Consider the following 20744-nt stretch of genomic DNA (forward strand, 5'->3'; position numbering starts at 1 on the left):
TTTGCTTGGGCTCTTCAGCTGGGTATTGAGTTCTCCACGGAGAAAACTGAGTTGGTTGTTTTTTCTAGGAAGCGTGAGCCGGCGCAACTCCAGCTTTTATTAATGGGTGCAACGATCAACTAGGTTTTCACATTTAAATATCTCGGGGTCTGGTTCGACTCTAAAGGTACCTGGGGATGTCACATTAGGTATCTGAAACAGAAATGCCAACAAAGGATCAATTTTCTCCGGACAATAACTGGAACATGGTGGGGTGCCCACCCAGGAGACCTGATCAGGTTGTACCAAACAACGATATTGTCGGTGATGGAGTACGGGTGTTTCTGTTTCCGCTCCGCTGCGAACATACACTTCATCAAACTGGAGAGAATCCAGTATCGTTGCTTGCGCATTGCCTTGGGTTGCATGCATTCGACCCATACGATGAGTCTCGAAGTGCTGGCGGGCGTTCTTCCGCTAAAAAATCGATTTTGGGAACTCTCATATCGATTGCTCATCCGATGCGACATTCTGAACCCGTTGGTGATTGAAAACTTCGAGAGGCTCGTCGAGCTTAATTCTCAAACCCGATTTATGTCCTTGTACTTCGACTACATGGCACAGAGCATTAATCCTTCTACGTATACTCCCAACCGTGTTCGTTTCCTAGATACTTCTGATTCTACTGTATTCTTCGACACATCCATGAAGGAAGAGATTCGTGGAATCCCGGACCATATGCGCCCTCAAGTGGTCCCCAATATATTTTATAATAAATTCCGAGAAGTCGACTGTGACAAATTGTTCTACACTGACGGATCAAATCTCGATGGGTCCACTGGCTTCGGTATCTTCAACAATACTATCACCGTTTCATTCAAGCTCAATGATCCCGCTTCAGTTTACGTCGCAGAGTTAGCTGTAATTCAGTACACCCTTGGGATCATCGACACTCTGCCCACAGATCACTACTTCATCATTTCGGACAGCCTCAGCTCTATCGAGGCTCTACGTTCGATGAAGCCAAAAAAGCAATTCCCATATTTTCTGGGGAAGATACGGGAGTCCTTGTGTACGTTATCTGAAAAATCTTATCAGATTACCTTTGTTTGGGTTCCCTCTCATTGCTCTATCCCGGGCAATGAAAAGGCCGACCCATTAGCAAAGGTGGGCGCATTAAATAGTGACATATACGAAGGACCAATCTGCTTCAACGAATTTTTTAGTATTTGTCGTCAGAGGACACTCAACAGTTGGCAAACCTCGTGGAGCAATGGTGAACTTGGACGATGGCTACATTCCATTATCCCAAAGGTATCAACGAAGTTGGTTCAGGGGGATGGATGTGGGTCGGGATTTTATTCGTGTAATGTCCCGACTTATGTCCAACCGCTACACCTTAGATGCGCATTTGCTGCGTATTGGGCTTGCGGAGAATAGTCTGTGCGCTTGTGACGAGGGCTATCACGACATCGAGCACGTTGTCTGGGTATGCACCGGGTGTTTGGACGCCAGGTCTCAGTTAAAGGATTCCCTTCGGGCCCGAGGTAGACCACCCAATGTCCCAGTCCGAGATATCCTGGCAAATCGTGATTTCCCCTATATGTCCCTTATTTATATTTTCATAAAAACGATAAATATTCCAATTTAGCCCCTCTCTTTTTATTTCTCGTTTTTAGAAGTTTCCTCCTGCCTTGTGGAACCGATCAGCTCCAGACTGCCACTATGTAACCGCCGTCGCCCTTACCACTACGGAAACTGAAGCGAGAGCGACTCGAGGTCCGATGACTTTTGAAGGATTCCCCGCGGGTCCGAAGAATACCTTCCGCCAATCCGACCTACTAGACTGAGGCGCTAATTTGTTTCGCTGATCTCCCGTTTGTCCGAAATTGCAAGTTTTGCTCTTCTCTCCCGGTCATCATCTGCGCCTTCTCTCCCCTGTCCTTGATACAACTGCTTCTACACCGATTTTGTCAATAAACCCCCCTCTGAATATCTTGACCAAGCATAAGTCTCCGATAAAAAATCAAATTTGTATTCCGTATTCCTAGTTTTAAGATATTTGTAATTTTACCTCTTTGTTAAAACTATTGTCCCCCATCTTGTAAATAGAATTGTATCCCTAGTTTTAAAACACCGGTGAAATTTTTCATAAATATTTGTTCCCCCTTTTGTGTACCGAACTATATTGTTAGTTTAAAGATAACTGTAAATATTTCCTAAAAAACTATTACTATTGAATTCCTTGTTCTAAAATTTTTCATAAAAAAAATCTTTTGTCCCCTCTCTTGTATATAGAATCTTATTTCTAGTCTTAAGATAGCTGTAACATTTTTCTCTTTTATAAAAAAAATATTTCAACATTGTAACCTCCTGGTTTTAAAATATCTAAAATGTGAAAACAAAAGAATTTGGCACCGCCAAGCTAACGCATTTGTGCTTATCAAATAAACGAAATAAATAAAAAAAAAAGCATATCTATTTCGATAAATGTCTTGAGACAGTAAAGGTAATCGCTTTTCACTATATTGTATTGTTCTTGGTATGTCGTGTTTCGGCGGAATAAAGAAACGAGAAAGAATAAAATCGTTTACATGGCGTTTGACTCAATTAAACATAGGTAACACTCCCGACTGTCGGCTGATCGGAGCTTGTTACGAGCTTTTCCAAATTAATTCAACAAACGATAAATTTATCATTCTCGGCAGCCGGTTGCCCAGAGCAATAAACACACTTCTGAGAGTTGCATAGATCGTGTCACTTATTAAGATGAATCCAGATTTGTGTAACTCTTTACCCCATCCTACTAACAGAAACTGCTTCCAGTGACAAACGTGAATATGCAGAGGTACGGTCTCCATAACAACGTTTGTTACACTAACATTCCTTTCCTTCCCCGATGACTGTAAGGACGTGGCCGGCGCCGTTATTGACTTTTGGAAGTATAGAACTCTCAAGATTTGCAAATTGAGGATAGCACCACTCACATCTGATTTTGTGGAAAGTGTTCAATTTTGAAATTAATAGAAAACCCGGAAGGAGTGGAAATGAAATTGTACAACCACTTATTCAAAGTTGAATTATTGCACAGTAGAACCACATGAGAGTGCTACACCTAGACGTTTAAATGATCATAGACGATGTACTTATGATCAGATAGCGACGGTTCGAGCTCGTTGGGTACGATCCAGTCTGCTAACTCCTGCGTAATACAGTCAGAGCCGAGTGCTACATCTAATACCTCTTCATTATCAGATCGTGTAAATGTTGGGCGATTTTTTTTATTCGGGGTATAAGCAGATTTGTGTTACTTAAGTATTCCATCAAATCTGTGCTTCTCAAAATTATATCTGAGCTGCCACAAATTGCATTAATTATTTCTATGATGTTAGTGTTGGCTGTTTATGTTGTTTTTCTGTTTTCTTACATATTTGTTTATATCATTATTAATATTGGCTTCGAAATCCTGTAAAGTTGTCCAGACTTGCCACCCAACCCCTGTGTCCACTAGACTGCCCAGAAAAATAATGAATTTTTATGTATGGCAGCTTTATGTATGCATCGTATTATCACTGTAAGTGAAAATAAGAAAGATAATTTAATTGTCTACAACTTTGTCGAAGACGGCTTGTCAATACGGCTTTGTTGAAAGAAATTATTAACATTTTAACGAAGTGATGTCTGAGTCAGTTTTCTATGGGGCCCAGTTGTGCTTGGTGTGTATCAGTACTCGATTCCCATGAACTATACATTTTTGTGAAATAACCGTTAGATTTAGCTCATTAGTATGTTCAGAAGAATTATAGTAAATAATACGAGTCATGGTTTGGTTGGAAAATTTTAGTTCTAACTGTGACCGCATAGAGGGCGCCAACACTAACTTTTCATAGAAGAGAGATAGAATATGGAAATGTTCCGAAGAATTATTGAAAAATACCTGCTCTACAACTTTGTAGAAGACACCTAATATCTATCTCTTTCCGTTGAAAAGTTAGTGTTGGCGCCCTATCTTCTGAACATACTATAGAGCTAAATCTAACGGTTATTTCACAAAAATGTTTAGTTCGTGGGAATCGAGTACTGATACACAACCATGCACAACTAGGCCCCATAGAAAACTGACTCAGACATCACTTCGTTAAAAATTTAATAACTTCTTTTAACAAAGCCGGATTGACTAGCAGTCTTCGACAAAGTTGTAGACAATTGAATTATCTTTCTTATTTTCACTTACAGTGATAATACGATGCATACAGCGGCAAAAATGCGAGTTAGTGGGTTTTCTCCATGTAAATTGTCGAAAAATCTCATACAAACTTCAGGCACGTTGGTTCGGTAGCTAGGCTTGTCCGATTCGCTTCAAATTTGGAGCAAGTACTCCTTGTGGGACTTGGAATCGAATCAGGGGTGGGCCGATAGGGGTCATTTTTTCCTGACACTCTAGTGTCCACTTGTCGATTTGCAGTATTCCATTCGCATTGAATGTGGGACCGAACATCCAAAAATATTTTGGACAAGCTTTTGGAAGCAGTTTACTGATTTCGTACTCAAAAAACACACCTGTCATCATATTGTCGGTTATAAGTGTCGTTGCTACGGAGTACTGATGTCGCCGGCTCATTGTAGTAGTCATCCATCGTTATGAATCGGGAAGATAAAAAGTTTTGATTGTGTCTGTCAGAAAGCTCACCTGATCTTTCTGATGAAAGCGTCACCAAGTTAGCAACGGAAAAACTCCCAAATTGGGACATCATTGCACAGTGGTCCGAATCCACAATTTAGAAAGATAAACATGCTTGTAGCTAAACCTTATATTTTAAAGCTACGATGTCTACAGAGCAAATGATACGTTTCGAATAGGCCAACTCCAGATGTAGATGGTGGCTCTTATTGTTAGGGTGCATCAAAAATTATTTTCTGAGTGTGGGGAGATAGAATATTGCAGTCTTCAGCAATATTGTAGAGAAATTTATAACAAGTAACATTGTCGAAGACGCCATAAGTATACCTCAAACAAAAACTGTTCTTTGTTGCAAATTTTTTTAGTTTTTATTTCTAGTAAACGGTGTCTTTAAAGAACTTTTATAGCTCATCGAGACAATTGTTTTCATAATAGAAGAATTCAGATATCACTTCTAGAATCGAAGTTATGAGCAACATTAAATAAAAAATAGGTTCTTTTCAAATATTTATATCTAAAATTGGAGCACCCGGAAAAAAATTCTTCTTCTTGCTCTTCAAAGAGAATTCCCTCAGGCATGTTTAGAAAAAAATTGCGAAAGTGATATTTCTAAAAAAAAATCGTGTTTGAAAATTGTTATTTACTACTGAAAATGCCCCATGTAGAGTCAAAATTTCATTGTTCATTTTTCCTACGGTATTCGTAATAGCATACTTTCCCTTTCATATTTATATACCATTCGAAAACGCACCACAACGTCTACGCCGCGGCGCTGAACTATTTTCTTTCCTCATTCGAACAGATAATTGCCATGGACGATTTTGCCGTTTGCGCAACAGGCACGCTATCAGAAATAGAAAACAATTACCCTCAAGTACTGCGACAATGGAATGCAATTATCGCCAAAGAGCAGCAATCGAGGGAAACAGGATTAAGGTAATTACCAGAAGTAGCAATTAAGCTCCCACAGTAGCCACTAGGTGTGTCAGTGAGCCCCTTCAATGCGATATTCTTCCCAGTGAACCTGGCTTTCGAACTAATGACGTTAACTGCTTTAACGGGACACGGCTTTAACGGGACACGGCGGTCGTTGGGTCGGGTAGCGTCTCCGGATTGCAAGACATTCTATTGATGCTAGCATAAATAATAAAAACTCAATCCACAATGTAGAGAGTAATGCTTGAGTTTGTGTAGTGCACGCATCTTTGATGTCCTCTCCTCACATAAACATATCCTTGTAGTGCAGTACGTAAATAGCAGTACTCGACCATCTCTAGTTGGAGATTGGAATAGTTAAACTTCAACGGATTTATTTATCCTTCTTTCTTCATTGCATGTTGAAACACGACGACGATGGGCACAAGCAGTTCAGGGAAGACGGCACGAGAGCGATGGAAGCTGTTCAAAATTGTTTCTCGCATCAGTTTGCAGAAAAGGCATACTGCTGAGGAGTACTATGAGGTGAGTCGGGGAGCAACGTTTTTTTTATAAAATATGTATATTGTATTTACAACAGTCTACGACGAACGAGAGTAATATTAATTGTAATTGAGTGGTTTATTGCTGTGCACGAATATTTCACACATACTTTAAGTCGTATTTAAAAATTTATAGATTTATTGTTTTAAAAAGATCGAATTAGCTGTGATGCTTCCAAGAGGCTCAGCAAGTAATTTTTTTTCACATCCATATTTACGAAAAGGGGGCATTCAAAAATGTATGCGGGTGTAAGTCCGAAATGATGTGATCAAATCCGTATCCGGAATAAATATTTTTTGAAGTATCTGGCCCGACTCGTACCCGGTGATAACTAAGCCCGTACCCATCCATTTCTAGCGTCTTCTGCAAAGTTGTAGAACAGGCATTTAGCAGTAATTTTTCTATCATATAGGGTGATGAGCCTATTTTCACCATACTAAGCAAGGTGCCTCACTAATTCGGTAATTTCTCGCCTTACAATCAATGGAATGCGTAAAAATTGACATCAACCGCTTTGCTTCGTTGTTAAGAACCAATATAATAACACAAATGCGTTGAAAACAGTAAAAGTCTCGTGTTTGAGCACAATGAAAACTCGAATCGAGTGCCCCTATTGTTGCGCTACCATTTGACTCAATGCGTTGAACAAAGATGGCAGACACTGCTCTAACCAACGGCTTCAAATGGGTAGGGTGATAATAGAAACATGGCGCAAATAGGCTCATCACCCTATCCATATTATATCTCTTCTTTGAAGTTATTGACGGCGCCCTCTGTTCCATAAAATATTGAACTGTAGCCAAAAGATTATACATACTATGTGCTAAAATTATTTCTCCACCTTTTATTCACAATGAAATAAAGTTTGTGGGAATCGACTGCTGATTCAGCATTATACACAGTTTAATCCCATACCAGTCTGACTCAGACACTACTTCGTTAAAGGCTCAATAACTTAACCAAACAAAGTAGGGCTGACTTGCAGCCTTCTCAATAAAATGTTTTTTTCTTATTTTCACTTGCATTTTTAAACTAATGCATACCTTGCCACCTAGCGGTCAAAATGCCAGTTAGTTTATTTTCTTCATGATTGTCGAAAAATTCTATATAAACTTCATACGGCAGATAGACTTGTTCGATTTGGTTCAAGTTTCGAGTAGAAGTTCCTTGTGGGATTAGGAATCGATCGAGAGTTGGGCCGATTGAGATAATGAAAATCCGTCTACGAGATATATTGAAATTGAGACTTGTCTGCAGCTATGATAGCAAATGCGCAGCAATAAGCCATCTCCGTCCTAGTGAGAAAAAAAGGTTTTAAAACCACTTAATGCGCGAAGGCATGAACTGCCGTTGTTACAAACGATTGGACCTATAGCGACTTATTGTAGAAACAAGGCACAATGTGGAAAATGCGGAGAGAATCATGAAAAGTTTTCCTCGTAAAGGCTTGAGGGTGTCCCTTGAAGAGTGCTATTACAAAACCGAAGTAAGTGGTTCCTGGTCTCGGTAATCTTAGAAACTAGCAGGAATTTCCACATGGGACATCGAAAACCCCAAGTGAAGCGAGTACCCGACGCGAACAGTCTCCTACTTCGTGTTGGGCAGAGATTGCTTAGAAAGAGACTTTTGAACTTCGGATCGTCTGAGTTTTTCCCAATATACGCGACGCTACAAATGAAAAACTTGATGAAAGCTGAAAAACGCGATGTTTGGCATCGGTCCGTCGACGCATTAACGGACAAATCATCAGAGAAACAATGTTTCGTCTGGTGGCTAGGGCCTACGTTGTGCATTCGATTCATCCTGTGATTGGAATACGCAGAACGTTCGTCATATGATGACAGATATGCTTCGCTTTTATGCTAATCATGATGACAGCAGTTGTGAGTGCAATCATAAAAGAGGCTGTACTGCCAACATTCTCCCCACAAAATTGATGGTTTTATATTTATCTATCAACGTCCATGCCTACATCGTTACAGTTACAGGAGGCTCTCCATTTGATGAAGCATGGGAAACACTCATTGTATTTCCTGGGAAAACATGGAGGTTTTCTGAAAAATCATAGCAGATTACCTTAGTTTGAATTCTTTCGCAGTGCACCATTCCGGGTGATGAGAAGGCGCACACTTGGATTAGAATGATAATGAGAAGGTGGACATTTTGGCATTAGAAGGTGATATTTATGAAAGACCGCGTAACTTCAACGAGTTTTTAAATATTTCTTCTCAGAGGACGCTCGAAAATTGGCAAATTTCGTGGAGCGATGGAAGTTTAGGAATCCCAAAGGTATCAACAAACCTTGGTTCAAGTGAATGGATGGGGATCGTGACTTCATTCGGGTGATATCTCTGGTCAAGTAGAATTATTATACGTAGAAGGCCCATCTCCGTATTGAGGTCGTGGAGAGCGGTCTCTGCGCTTGTGGTGGCGGTTATCGCGATATTAAACATGTTGTCTGGTCGTGCCCCAAGTATTCTAGTATCAGATCTCTGTTAAACGAATCCCTTCGGCCTCGTTCCAGTTCAGTGCGAGATGCTATACCAAATTCATTACTGATACTGCTATGTATCAGGCAACTAGTAGTTGGGAAATTGGATTCTGAGATGATTATGACTTTCATTAATTTAGTTTTCGATAAAAATACACTGAAAAAATCAGTTTGGACAAGGAACAGTTTTTTTCAAATGACTTTTTCCTTGAAAGTGCCCAACTTGAATTTTTGACAGTAGGTAGGGAACATAATTACCTATCTTGGAACAAAATTGCATCCAAATCAAAGTTGTTTTTTTTTCTAAATTGACTTTTAATTTTCAAAAATCGATTTTTTGCAGTGTAGGAGTCAACGAAGATTTTTTTTCAATATTTTTATTTAAAAATTTGACTAGTGTTATAAAAATCACTCCTCCAATATTTTTTGGGAGGTTTTGTCATTTTTAGACTACAGCTTTTTGAAAAAAATGGTAAAAAAAGTTTGATCCTTTTCAAAAGACAGACTAGATCATTTTTGAAAAAAAAAAACAAAGTATGCAAAGTAGATTTTTGTTACAAAATTCTCATATACAGTAAGTTTCATTAAAATCTGAGAGGGTGCTACCAACATTTGTTCGAGTTGGCGCGAAATTCGTCTCTGACGTCTACATCATTATCGCGATACCAATATTTCACATACTTAGTGTAATGGCAACTTGCCCGATTTTATCAAAACTTGACGGGGTTCGGATGAGACTTAATGAACGGTAAAGTACACTTTTTTCAGATATTCGTTGATGTATATCTGACCTGTTATATGATTCATTGTGAAAAAAATCGGATCATCCGGCCATAGCCGCAGATTGCCTACCAGATCACCAGCTTATCGGCAAACTTGTCCCATAAAATCAAATTTATATTTTCTGGAAACATCTCCGCGATCTCTAGCTACATAAATTTTCCGTCGCTGAAACCGTTCGAAGGGAAACTTAGAATATGTTTCCAATCCACGAGGTTGCATCCGTTGAATTTGGTCAGATCCTGATCCACATTTTGGTACCGCAATGCTTTGCTTTATAGTACAGTTTGATTGCAACCCAATACTTGAAGTAACCCTCCAGAGTATAATTCGAATTGTACTGCGAACAGTTACGAGTTTATTGGTCACATTCACACCCGAAAGTCTAGAATCCGCTTTGAAAGACTTCGTGACGTCATGACGCTGTTTCCGGTTCACTGTACCGTTTCAAGGTCTTGATAATGTCTTCCGGAAAACAGATAGACGTTACTTGAAACGAAGTCACGCATATGTCTCACTGAACAAGCAGCCGCTGGTACCGTAAGCGGATTTCTCTAGGTTTTCAGAGTGACGTGCACTCAGTGCACCAGCACGACTGCGCTATGGTGGTTAGGCCATTTACAACTTTTTTACCATCCACATACGAGTATGTCGGGTTTTCTTTTACTTTGTACGAAATTTATTTCTGCCTTTTTCCTTCCATCACCTGACAATTCCACAAGACGTCGACTTTTTCCAAAAGTTTTCCACTGGATTTCAAGATGAAGAATTTGCATTCGTGCAATGACTCTAGGAGCGATAAGTCGATCTTTCTAGGCCGTGCAGTGTATAGCGATAAAGATTAGTGCTAATCCGCATTCTAAGTTAACTTGTGCTTTTCCCGCCTCTCGAGATCTTGGATTTTTTTCTTCTTTTGTGTTAATCGAGCAGCATAGCAATAGCAGTGTTTCGTCTCTGCTGAGCTCCCTGGACAAGAATATCTAAGATAAGTACCACAATTATATTAAGTCCCCCTTTTCTTGGCTCTCCTACCAACGTGTATTGGGTAATAGGCCCGTATAAAAAAGACTTACCCTGGCAGTGCTTCACCTTAAGGTGAGATGGCTGTCGAAGCAAAATTGGCTCCCCGGTTCAAGGTTAATCTATGCTCGGCCTTACATGATCTTCTTTAGGGTCACGGACAAAAAAGCGTTTGAATTTATTTCAGATTTCTCGAGTTCTGACGATATTCAGCCGTGACACAAATATCGAAAGTACACCCTGATAAGCTTTGGGTGGTGGTAAATAGTTTAAATCTTGCAAATGCTATCGCTGGCTACGGGCCTTTCACGAGCGAGAATGCAGTATATGTACCAACAAATCGGATTGTAGTTTGTGGGGTCGTTTCCGATACGAGTTTGAATTCCGAGGATCTGGAGTGCAAACGTTTGCATTTAGCATCAGTCGCAGCTAATGGGAAAAGGGCATATGTCAACTCAGACTCTTATCGGGTGACCTGGGCTGGGTCGGCCCTACCTAACTGCCTTCTTTTTGGTAAGGTTCGCCTACCTGCTCGCCTTTTTATGCAGCGGGACATGAACTGTACTGATTGCAAACAATTGGTACACACAACCTCCCATTGTAAAACAAGGGCTCGTTGTGGGAAATGCAGGTGGAATCATGTGGATGATTCCTGTGAAAGGGATTTCAAAAGTGTCTCTAGTGTGGGGGAAACCCACATGATCTTCTGACGTGTATCCCGTACAAACAGCGCGAGGAGAATCTTTAGTGTTCTCTGTAGGTACGCTCTAAGCGATATTTTGCAGCAGAAATACTAACGAAAGCTACGGCACTAATTTCAACATAGCTCTCTTTCCTGCTGATGAGGGCGAGTTTCGGAGGAGGAGCAACATTTTCGCTCCCAAACTTGTTTGTAAAGACCAGAAGGTGTCTCTTGATAGTGATTCAAAAGTGACATCTCTTGAAAGTGCTGCAAACAAACCGAAGCATGTACCTTCTGGGCTCGAAGGATTAAGATAAGAGAAGAAGTTTCCAACTCTTCCCGGAACATAAAAACCCCAAGTATTCGTTGGTTTCGGTTTGAGAGCGATTGTAGCACTGGAATTATCAATCTGTCAATCTATTAACCTTCCGGCAGTCGCGCTAGTGCACTGAGTGCACGCTGCTTAGTGCAAATCTAGCGAAGTCATCTTAGGGCACCAGCGGCTGCTCGTTTAGTGGGCCATAAGCGCGACTTTCGGAGGGTCAATAACAGGCTATTGACCCTCCGAAAGTCGCGCTCTACTCCCTACAGTAAGTACTTTTTTGAAGCTGTTGACAGCTAAATGGTTTCTAGTATCCTTCGATAGCTAATTCATTGAATAAGGTCACGGACCTGCACACTGTTTAATTACAGAAGCATTATCCCTAAAATCGATTCTTTTAAAATTCTAATAAATAATTGGAAATACGATGCATTTGCATTATGTGAAAGTCGGCTTACTTCAGAAATACATCTCAACTTTCACGATTTTAATATTTTTCGCTTGGATCGTGAAGACGCTTATGCAGGAGTGCTTTTGGGGATCCAAAACTGTTACTCTTTAGTCATTGAAGTTGTCGCTTGCTATAAACCAGAAGGCATTACTTGCATTACTTCCGCCGTTAGGCATAAGTACATTATGCATAATGGACGAATGGCATAGTATACGTTAGGCACAATGGACGGTTGGCATAATGTACGTTAGGCATAATGGACGTTAGGCATAATTTACAAAATTATAAAAGTAATCGTAAGGCTTTCGTTATTATAGAGATATCAATCCTACAATTGTTTTTTCGGGTTTAACGAGAGACTCAAAAATTGAAAAATACCATGCGACATTTTTATCCCTTGTAAATCTAGGGTTTTTTATATTTTCCGTGGACGAGATGAAGAAAGCATCCCTTGATTTAACCCTAGAACGTTGCACTGGGGTACAAATGTACCCCACGTCTTCTTTGGAGCCGTGTGAAAACGAGAATTCGGCATTTACCGACCTGGGACACAAACCATAATTCAATTTAGGGTTCCTAGTAAGAGTAGGAAAAGATGGTATAGCCAGTTTGCTTATAGCCTTCGTGGAACCAGGTATCAAAGTTGGCGTGGGGTACATTTGTGCCTCAGTGTACGGTTGCCGTTAGTGTTTCGTCAGGTTTCGTGCTGTCAGTGGAAATGTGATTTGTGACAATACTAGTTTAAATACTGGTTGTTTTTCTACGTAAGTAACAATTAGTATTATATAATCGTTTTTAATCATTTATTTAATTAATTTAATTTAATTTTGAAGTGGAACAAAAAATCGTTCTCATTTTTGCTGATTTTTATTGTTTTATTGTTAGTTTTTATAGTTTTTCAAAGCAGTTCATTTCAATTTCCACCCCATTTCGTGGTATTTTCCAAAACCCGATTTTTAAACTTTCACTCTTCAAAATAATTGCACTTTTTCAAAAATATCGAAATTCCATTTTATCCCCTTTCAAGACGATTCTTCCAACTTTTAGAATCATTTGATTTTTTTCAAATCGGTTGAAAATTCGCAGTTACAGTAATTATAGTGAAAAAGTCAAAACCACGATTTTTTCACTTTTTATTTTGTTCAAAGCTATTTATGTATCATTGATTCAATAAATTCCGTACTTTCACCTACACAGCTGATTTCGCAATTAAAAACCTGTTTTAATCCACCTAGCGGTGCAATTGTGCCTTTCTCATTTCTCTAAACTATGGCACGGAGGCTTTTTATGTTCAACATAATTGTGGAAATGTCCATTACATTCTTAGTACACTGCTCTTATACACAATGGCATGCCAGCCACGAACTTGATGAGCTACCTGTCGACGGTGAAACACTTGAAACAAAAAAATATCATACTCCATTAGCCTAATCAGCATTAGATCAATGTTATCTGCTTGCTAACTCATTTTGTCATGCGGGGATGGGTATGTGAGGAGGGCGAAAGTCCCATGAACGAACGACTCCCCAGCTTAAATTGGTATGCTTTGTGATATAGTGGTGGTTTAAAGATGATGGGGTTGAAAGGGAGGGGTATGAGGACTGGATGGGGTGGTGGTTTGAGGGGTGATTTAAGGAGATTTTTAAAGGAGGGAAGTGAACAGTAGAGGGGGGGGGGGGGTGTAACCCCTCTCCGTAAACCATCAACTACGCTCCTGTTAAAATTCAGAAACCTTATGCGAGTCGAAAAAAATTAGGTTGACGTTTTTCAGAGTGATTGCATAACCTTTCTATATGAGAAAGGCAAAAATGTGCCAAAATCCAAAAAAGTGAATTGTCGTCAAAATTTTTTTCGAGTTTGAATCAAATCTCGACGTTTCATGCACCTTGAACACATTTAGCATCAAAAATAAAAAATTTATTTTTAATTTTTCCTATAGTTTATATGAGAAATTTCTGTGTGGCCGCACTCTGAAACCTGTAATTCCGGAACCAGAATTCCGATCGATCCAAAATTCAATAGCAGACGATGGGAAGGTTGCACCTTTCATTTGAGATTAAGTTTGGGCAAATCGGTCCAGCCATCTCTGAGAAAAATGAGTGACATTATTTGACACATACGCACATACATACACACACACATACACACACACATACACACACATACATACACACATACACACACATACAGACTTTTTCCGATCTCGACGAACTGAGTCGAATGGGATATGACACTCGGCCCTCCGGGCCGGGATTAGGTTGACGTTTTTCAGAGTGATTGCATAACCTTTCTATATGAGAAAGGCAAAAATGTGCCAAAATCCAAAAAAGTGAATTGTCGTCAAATTTTTTTTTGAGTTTGAATCAAATCTCGACGTTTCATGCACCTTGAACACATTTAGCATCAAAAATAAAAAAATTATTTTTAATTTTTCCTATAGTTTATATGAGAAATTTCTGTGTGGCCGCACTCTGAAACCTGTAATTCCGGAACCAGAATTCCGATCGATCCAAAATTCAATAGTAGACGATGGGAAGGTTGCACCTTTCATTTGAGATTAAGTTTGGGCAAATCGGTCCAGCCATCTCTGAGAAAAATGAGTGACATTATTTGACACATACGCACATACATACACACACACATACACACACACATACACACACATACATACACACATACACACACACATACAGACTTTTTCCGATCTCGACGAACTGAGTCGAATGGGATATGACACTCGGCCCTCCGGGCCGGGATTAGGTTGACGTTTTTCAGAGTGATTGCATAACCTTTCTATATGAGAAAGGCAAAAAGGTGCGAAATCGGCAAAGTCCCAAAAAGTCGATTTTTATAAAAAAAATTTTTTTTCGAGATAACATAAAATCTCGACGTTTCATGCATTTTAAAGATGTTTGGCATCAAAAATACGAATTCGATTTCTGAAATTTCATGGGGTCCCCCCCTTGAAAAAATTTTTGAGTTCCGGCTTATATGGGAATTTTATATGTGACCGGACGTTTTAGTCTATATTTCCGGAACCATATAAGCGATCCGTACGAAATTTTATAGACATCTATGGGGATATTATAGCTATCATTTGGGACTAAGTTTGTGAAAATCGGCCCAATCATTTCAGGGAAACTGATGTGAGTTCGTAAATTTTGAAAGATGGCCGCTTTTCCCGGGCACTTCCGGAACCGTCTATGGTGGTCAATGTAGTCAACAAAAGTTTGTTTGGCTGTCGGTGACCTAGAACTGCAAAGTTAAGTTATTTGAGAGACATTTTAGCGAAATTTTTACCTGTTTTGCTTCCATCGGAGTATCGATTTGAATCACAATTTGCTATGTGATCGCACGCCACAACCCGTAACTCCGGAACCGGAAGTCGGTTGGGGATAAAATTTAATAGCCATTTACGGGGACGCAACATCTTTCATTTGATACTAAGTTTGGTTAATTCGGTCTAGCCATCTCCGAGAAACCGATGTGACTGTTAGTCTGAATTTGGATACTTCCGCCGGGGCTTCCGGAACCGATGATGGTGGCCAATGTGACCAAAGAGACTTTGAATGGCTGTTAATGACCTAGTACTACAAATCGAAGCAGTTGTGGTCACATTTTGGAAAAATTTTCACCATTATACATTCATTGCAGAATTTCTTAAAATCGACATTTTCTGCGTGATCGTACTCATCACCCTGTAATTCCGGAACCGGAAGTCGAATCCATTAGAAATTCAATAGCAGCCTATGGGAACGTTGCACCTTTCATTTGGGAATAAGTTTGTAAAAATCGGTTCATCCATCTCTGAGAAAAGTGAGTGAGATTGTGTTCGCGTACACACACACAGACGCACATACACACACACATACATACACACACACATACATACACACACAGACATTTGCCGAACTCGACGAACTGAATCGAATGGTATATGTCACTCGGCCCTCCGGGCCTCCGTTAAAAAGTCGGTTTTCAGAGCAATTGCAATACCTTTCTATTGAGAAAGGCAAAAACGAAGAAAATGATGTATTATACATTTCTTTTGTTTGCAGTTTTACCTGCGAAAATTGCGATCAAACGGGTGGGGTACATTTGTACACCAGTATAACGTTCTAGGATGGAAAACGCAAGTTTTAGGGTTAAGTCAACAGTTTGGTACAAGTATATTTCTAGCCTATTGTATGTATAACCAATACAGTTGGATCCAAATATTTAAAAAAGCCGAATAATGAAAAAATACTAAGTTTTGGAGCCTATGGAAACTTGCAATGTTATACACAGCATCAGCCTTAGGCTACAGATTTTACGTTTGTGATGATACCTTTTTCGTTTCGGTACCTCGTCACAGTACACAAATAAACTCTTCATCGTATCAGACAGTTTCCGTAGTTCTATTTTGATGGCCTCTAAACTTTAATAATTGAACTTGAAAATATAGGTGATAATCAATATTGAAGCAGCAATATTGTTATATTCGTTGAATAAATAAAGAAATGCATCATTCTTTCTTTCATGAGCTGATCTTCAAGAGCACATATTTTCTTCTTGGAAAATTGCACCATACATTTATGTAAGAGTTAATCCAAGTTGATGTGCGTTATTCATACATTAAGGAGTTATATACAAAGTTGTGGCGATAAAATGAGCTAGGTTCGTGATTTTTTAGAGGGTTTTCTGCAAATTTTATTTGAAAATGCGAAAGACAGGCAGTTAGGAGTACTATCAAAGATAGAAAAAAACAAGATGAATTACAATTTTTTTTCAAGATTCAAAACTTGTCGCTCAGACTTGGCGGAATGTCACAATTAATCTTCTTAAGGCAGATGTCTTCCGTTTAATTCCACTATATTAATAATAATGAAAATCAATTGCTTTTCAACTTCAATCAAATACTAGTATTTCAACTATTACTTGTAGTCTTCTTCAGTGTTCATATCAGTCCAAAGAAAATTTCTATTTTAGTCATTTGAAAATTATAGCTTTTACGTAGAGAAATTAACGCAAGCTGAATTTCTGCATACCACGCAATCGGTTTGCTTCTTTTATTTGACTTAAGATTTATTCTAGTATATACAGTAGAATAAAATGTTGATCGAGTTTGATAAACTTCCAGAGTAATTCTAACACATATAACAATGTAAATATATGTCAATCATCCATTATGCCTAACGTCCATTATGCCTAACGTATATTATGCCTAACGTCCATTATGCCTAACGTATTTATGCCTAACGACCATTATGCCTATCGTACGTATGCCTAACGTATTTATGCCTAATGGGGTACACCCGGGTGAAATGATATGGATTCTAGCTCGCGCCCAGCAGCGCACCCGAGCGCTCTAGTTTTGTCCCTTTGCTCAACATCGTTGCGGATAGATTGCATGTGCAAGGTCATCCCTGATCTCCACGGCAGCGACCAATCGTAAATACTATTGCTAACGATTCAGGACCACCAAACACAATCAATGCTTCATATGACCTCGCATGAAATATTGATTGGAAGAGCTACGCGTCCGCGATATCCGACAAAAAATAGTTCATACAAGAGCTTTCTCCGAAGCAAGAGTTAGAGTTCTTGACTAGACTCTCGACACCGCGATTCAAGCTCCGACAAAACGCGTACCAGACGCGAACTCTCACGGACGGCCTCCCAACCCATTGTGGGACAAAGAGTGCTCAGATGTATACGCGGAAAAAGGCCGCAGCGTATAAGATGGGACGAAGGAAGATCGCACAAGATTACCCGTTAGTTATCGACGGTTCACGACGTTAGAAACGCGATTGAAGTGTTTGATTAATGCCAAGAAACGTAGTTACTGGCATCGATTCGTTGACGGAATAACGAAAGAGACGTCGATGAGTGCTCTTTGGGTCACGGCCCGGCGTTTACGAGACTGGAAGAGTACTAACGAGAGCGTGGAATATTCAAACCGTTGGATATTCGATTTCACCAAAAAGGATTACCCGGGTTCCGCCACAGAACAGAAGATCTGCCGCGCAGCGTCCTCTCACGATAGCGCGAACGAAGCACCGTTTTCGAAGGTGGAGTTTTCACTTGCTCGTTTATCATGTAACAATAAAAGCTCAGGGCTGGACGGAACCAAATTCAACTTGTTGAAGAATTTTCTAGACTCTGCGAAGAGACGCAAATTGAATTTATTTAATACGGTTCTTGAGGGCAACATTGTCCCTCGTGACTGGAGGCAAGTGAAAATCAGCGCCATTAAAAAACCAGGAAAATCAACCTCCGACCACAAGTCATATCGATCGATTGCAATGCTGTCCTGTTTCCGAAAGTTCGAGAAAATGATCCTATTCGGCTTCCACAATTGGCTTCCGCAGATGCAAAGTCAATAACATTGACGAATATTTTGTTAATTTCTGTTGGCAAAGGCTCCTTGCAAATGACGGTGCGGTAGCTACTACAGGCCCCAACGCTGTTGATCTGCAAGAACCATTGAAAGATACCTTGGACAATTTGCCTGCTTGGGCCCTCTAATCGAGTTCCTACTTTTAAACGGAGAAAACTGAGCTAGTCGTATTTCCAAGCAAGCGTGAATTGGCACGACTTCAGCTTCAATTAATGGGTCAAACTATTGTTCACTGTTTAATATTCAAATATCTCGGGATATGGTTCAACTCCAACGGTATCTGGGGATGTCACAATAGGTACCAAAAACAAAAGTGCCAACAAATGATCAACTTTCTCCGTACAATAACCGGAACATGGTGAGGTGCCCACCCAGGAGACCTGATTAGGCTGTACCAAAGAACGATATTGTCGGTGATTGATTACGGAAGTAGAGGCAAATTGTACCTGAAATCGGACGCGCCGACAATTTGTACCTGAAATCGGAGGCGTATCGCGGCAGCGCCGGCCTCTATACGATAGTTTCTATTTCCGCTCAGCTACGATCCTACACTTCATTAAACTGTTCTTTGCGTATTGCTTTGGGTTTCAGGCACTTGCTCGACCCATACGATGAGTCTAGAAATACGCCTATCCGCGAAAGATCGATTTTTGGGACCTCTCAAAGCCTTGGATCCAGCTCGGGTGCCTAAAATTAACAATCTTCTGCTTCTTTTCTGCTAAAATTAAAAATCTTCTGCTTCTTTGTTTGTCGGGCTCGGGTTTAACAAAATTTTCAATCTCGGGCACGGGTCGGGTTCGGATTTTTTAAGTTTGAAATATTCGGGCTCGGGTCGGGTTCGGGTTTTTTTAAATTTCGGGCTCGGGTCGGGTTCGTTTTTTTCAATTTTCAAGCTCTCGGGTTCGGGTTCGAAAGAATTGCAACCCGACAATCTGTATATGTCGCGAAAGTGTCTGTGAAAACGATTAAAAATCTTAAAGCTTGTATTTTTGTGATAGATTGTAGTGAGACATGTGAGGAAACAATTTATCAGTGAACAAGTGTTATTATTTTAATTACCGATAGTCTGTCGTAGTGTATTGAGTATGATATATAGTGAAAGCAGAGAACATAAATGGTTTCGTTTTGCAACTTAGCGCAAATAGTATTTTTCATTAAAAACTTGCCAACCGCAAAATGATTCGAAGCCCGCCGAAATGACAATGCTGCTAAGAGAAAAAAAAAACAATCAACTTAACAACTTTGCTATCCAGCGCATAAAGTGGAAAAGATGAACAAGTTTCCTCCGAACATTTCGCACGCTCGACAAAACATTCTGCAAAGAAATTTATTTGTATTTCTGGCAGCAAGATAGCTCGTACCTTGTCGTCGGTTTGAAAAGTAAATAGTTATTTCCAGTACTGCCGAACCGTGAACGCGAACGTAAGCCAGAGGATGTACACGAACCTGCCGCGACCGACAGATCCCCTGCGATGATGAACTAACTCAGCACGGTGTACTTCATCGCCATGTTTTTATCTTTATAGTAAATTGGAAAGAGTTTTTCGGGGGCAACAACTTTGGTCTGCTGTTGTTAGCGGTGTACCGAACTTTGAACAAACTTACATCTTTTTGGCACTTTTTAGACCTAATGCTAGCCGATTTTTTCTTCGGTTCTCTTTTGTGCAATCACCCGCAGCCTGTTCGGTTCCCACTCAAGGGATACATAAGTTTTTTTCGGAAATTTAAGGAAAAAGTTGTAACGAAGAGAACCACGGGGGTAATTCCGGGTAGCGATGGTTTAGCCAAAGCTCGACATGAGGCACAATATTGGCGTGGTGGCCCATTAATGAAAGCAACAGGGTTTAGATGTCAACGGGAATCGTATAAACGAGAAATGTCAATATTTAATTAGTACTCCGATTATCGTAATGATGAAGAAATAAAAAGGAAATCAGATGGGAATGTTGCCCCAATAAAAAATATAGCTCTTGCAGTAGTGGTAATAACTAATTCCATTCCAACCAATTACAGCGCTCAATTAAAATATCGTCGAAAGTATGTCAGAAGAGCTACTCAGTTGTGTAAATTATGAAAACCCCGTTGCCTTTTTCGCTTGTAGTTAGTTATAATTTAACACAGTAATAATCATAATTGTATAATGACATTTCCAGAAAGAGATTGTCATAGCAAGAGTGAAATTATAGCTCTTGAAATTTCCGCTGCAGTTTTCACTTTTTTTTAGGAGCTATGCCTTTGCCACAACTCCGTTCGAGCCAGAAGTGCAGTTTCTATCCCAGAAATGCTTTGCTCTGTGCTTCCTGCTGAGCTGAAGCAGTATCAACCGCACTACTCTGTATCAAATTTATTGGAACAAATGATCTTTGGTTGCCCCGAGGACGAACAAGTGAAGCGGAGACTTCCGCCTACACAACCCGGGGCTTATTCCAACGTTCAGTAGCACACAATGCCAATTCGAATCCGTGCAGCCATACTCAGTT

The 20744-nt window shown here is 39.9% G+C and overlaps 1 protein-coding gene across 4 annotated transcripts in view; it reads left to right on the forward strand.

Annotated features, from left to right (window-relative positions):
• Positions 1-20744, forward strand: part of LOC131679296 (ATP-binding cassette sub-family C member Sur) — a 296617-nt gene that overhangs the window by 175525 nt on the left and 100348 nt on the right. For all 4 annotated transcript variants that reach the window (XM_058960005.1, XM_058960006.1, XM_058960004.1 and 1 more), the window contains exons 15-16: positions 5463-5596; positions 6028-6121. In XM_058960005.1, the coding sequence (XP_058815988.1) occupies positions 5463-5596; positions 6028-6121 (228 nt within the window). The remainder of the gene's footprint in view (positions 1-5462; positions 5597-6027; positions 6122-20744) is intronic.

The sequence above is a fragment of the Topomyia yanbarensis genome, chromosome 2 (assembly GCF_030247195.1).
Source record: "Topomyia yanbarensis strain Yona2022 chromosome 2, ASM3024719v1, whole genome shotgun sequence".
Taxonomy (NCBI): domain Eukaryota; kingdom Metazoa; phylum Arthropoda; class Insecta; order Diptera; family Culicidae; genus Topomyia; species Topomyia yanbarensis.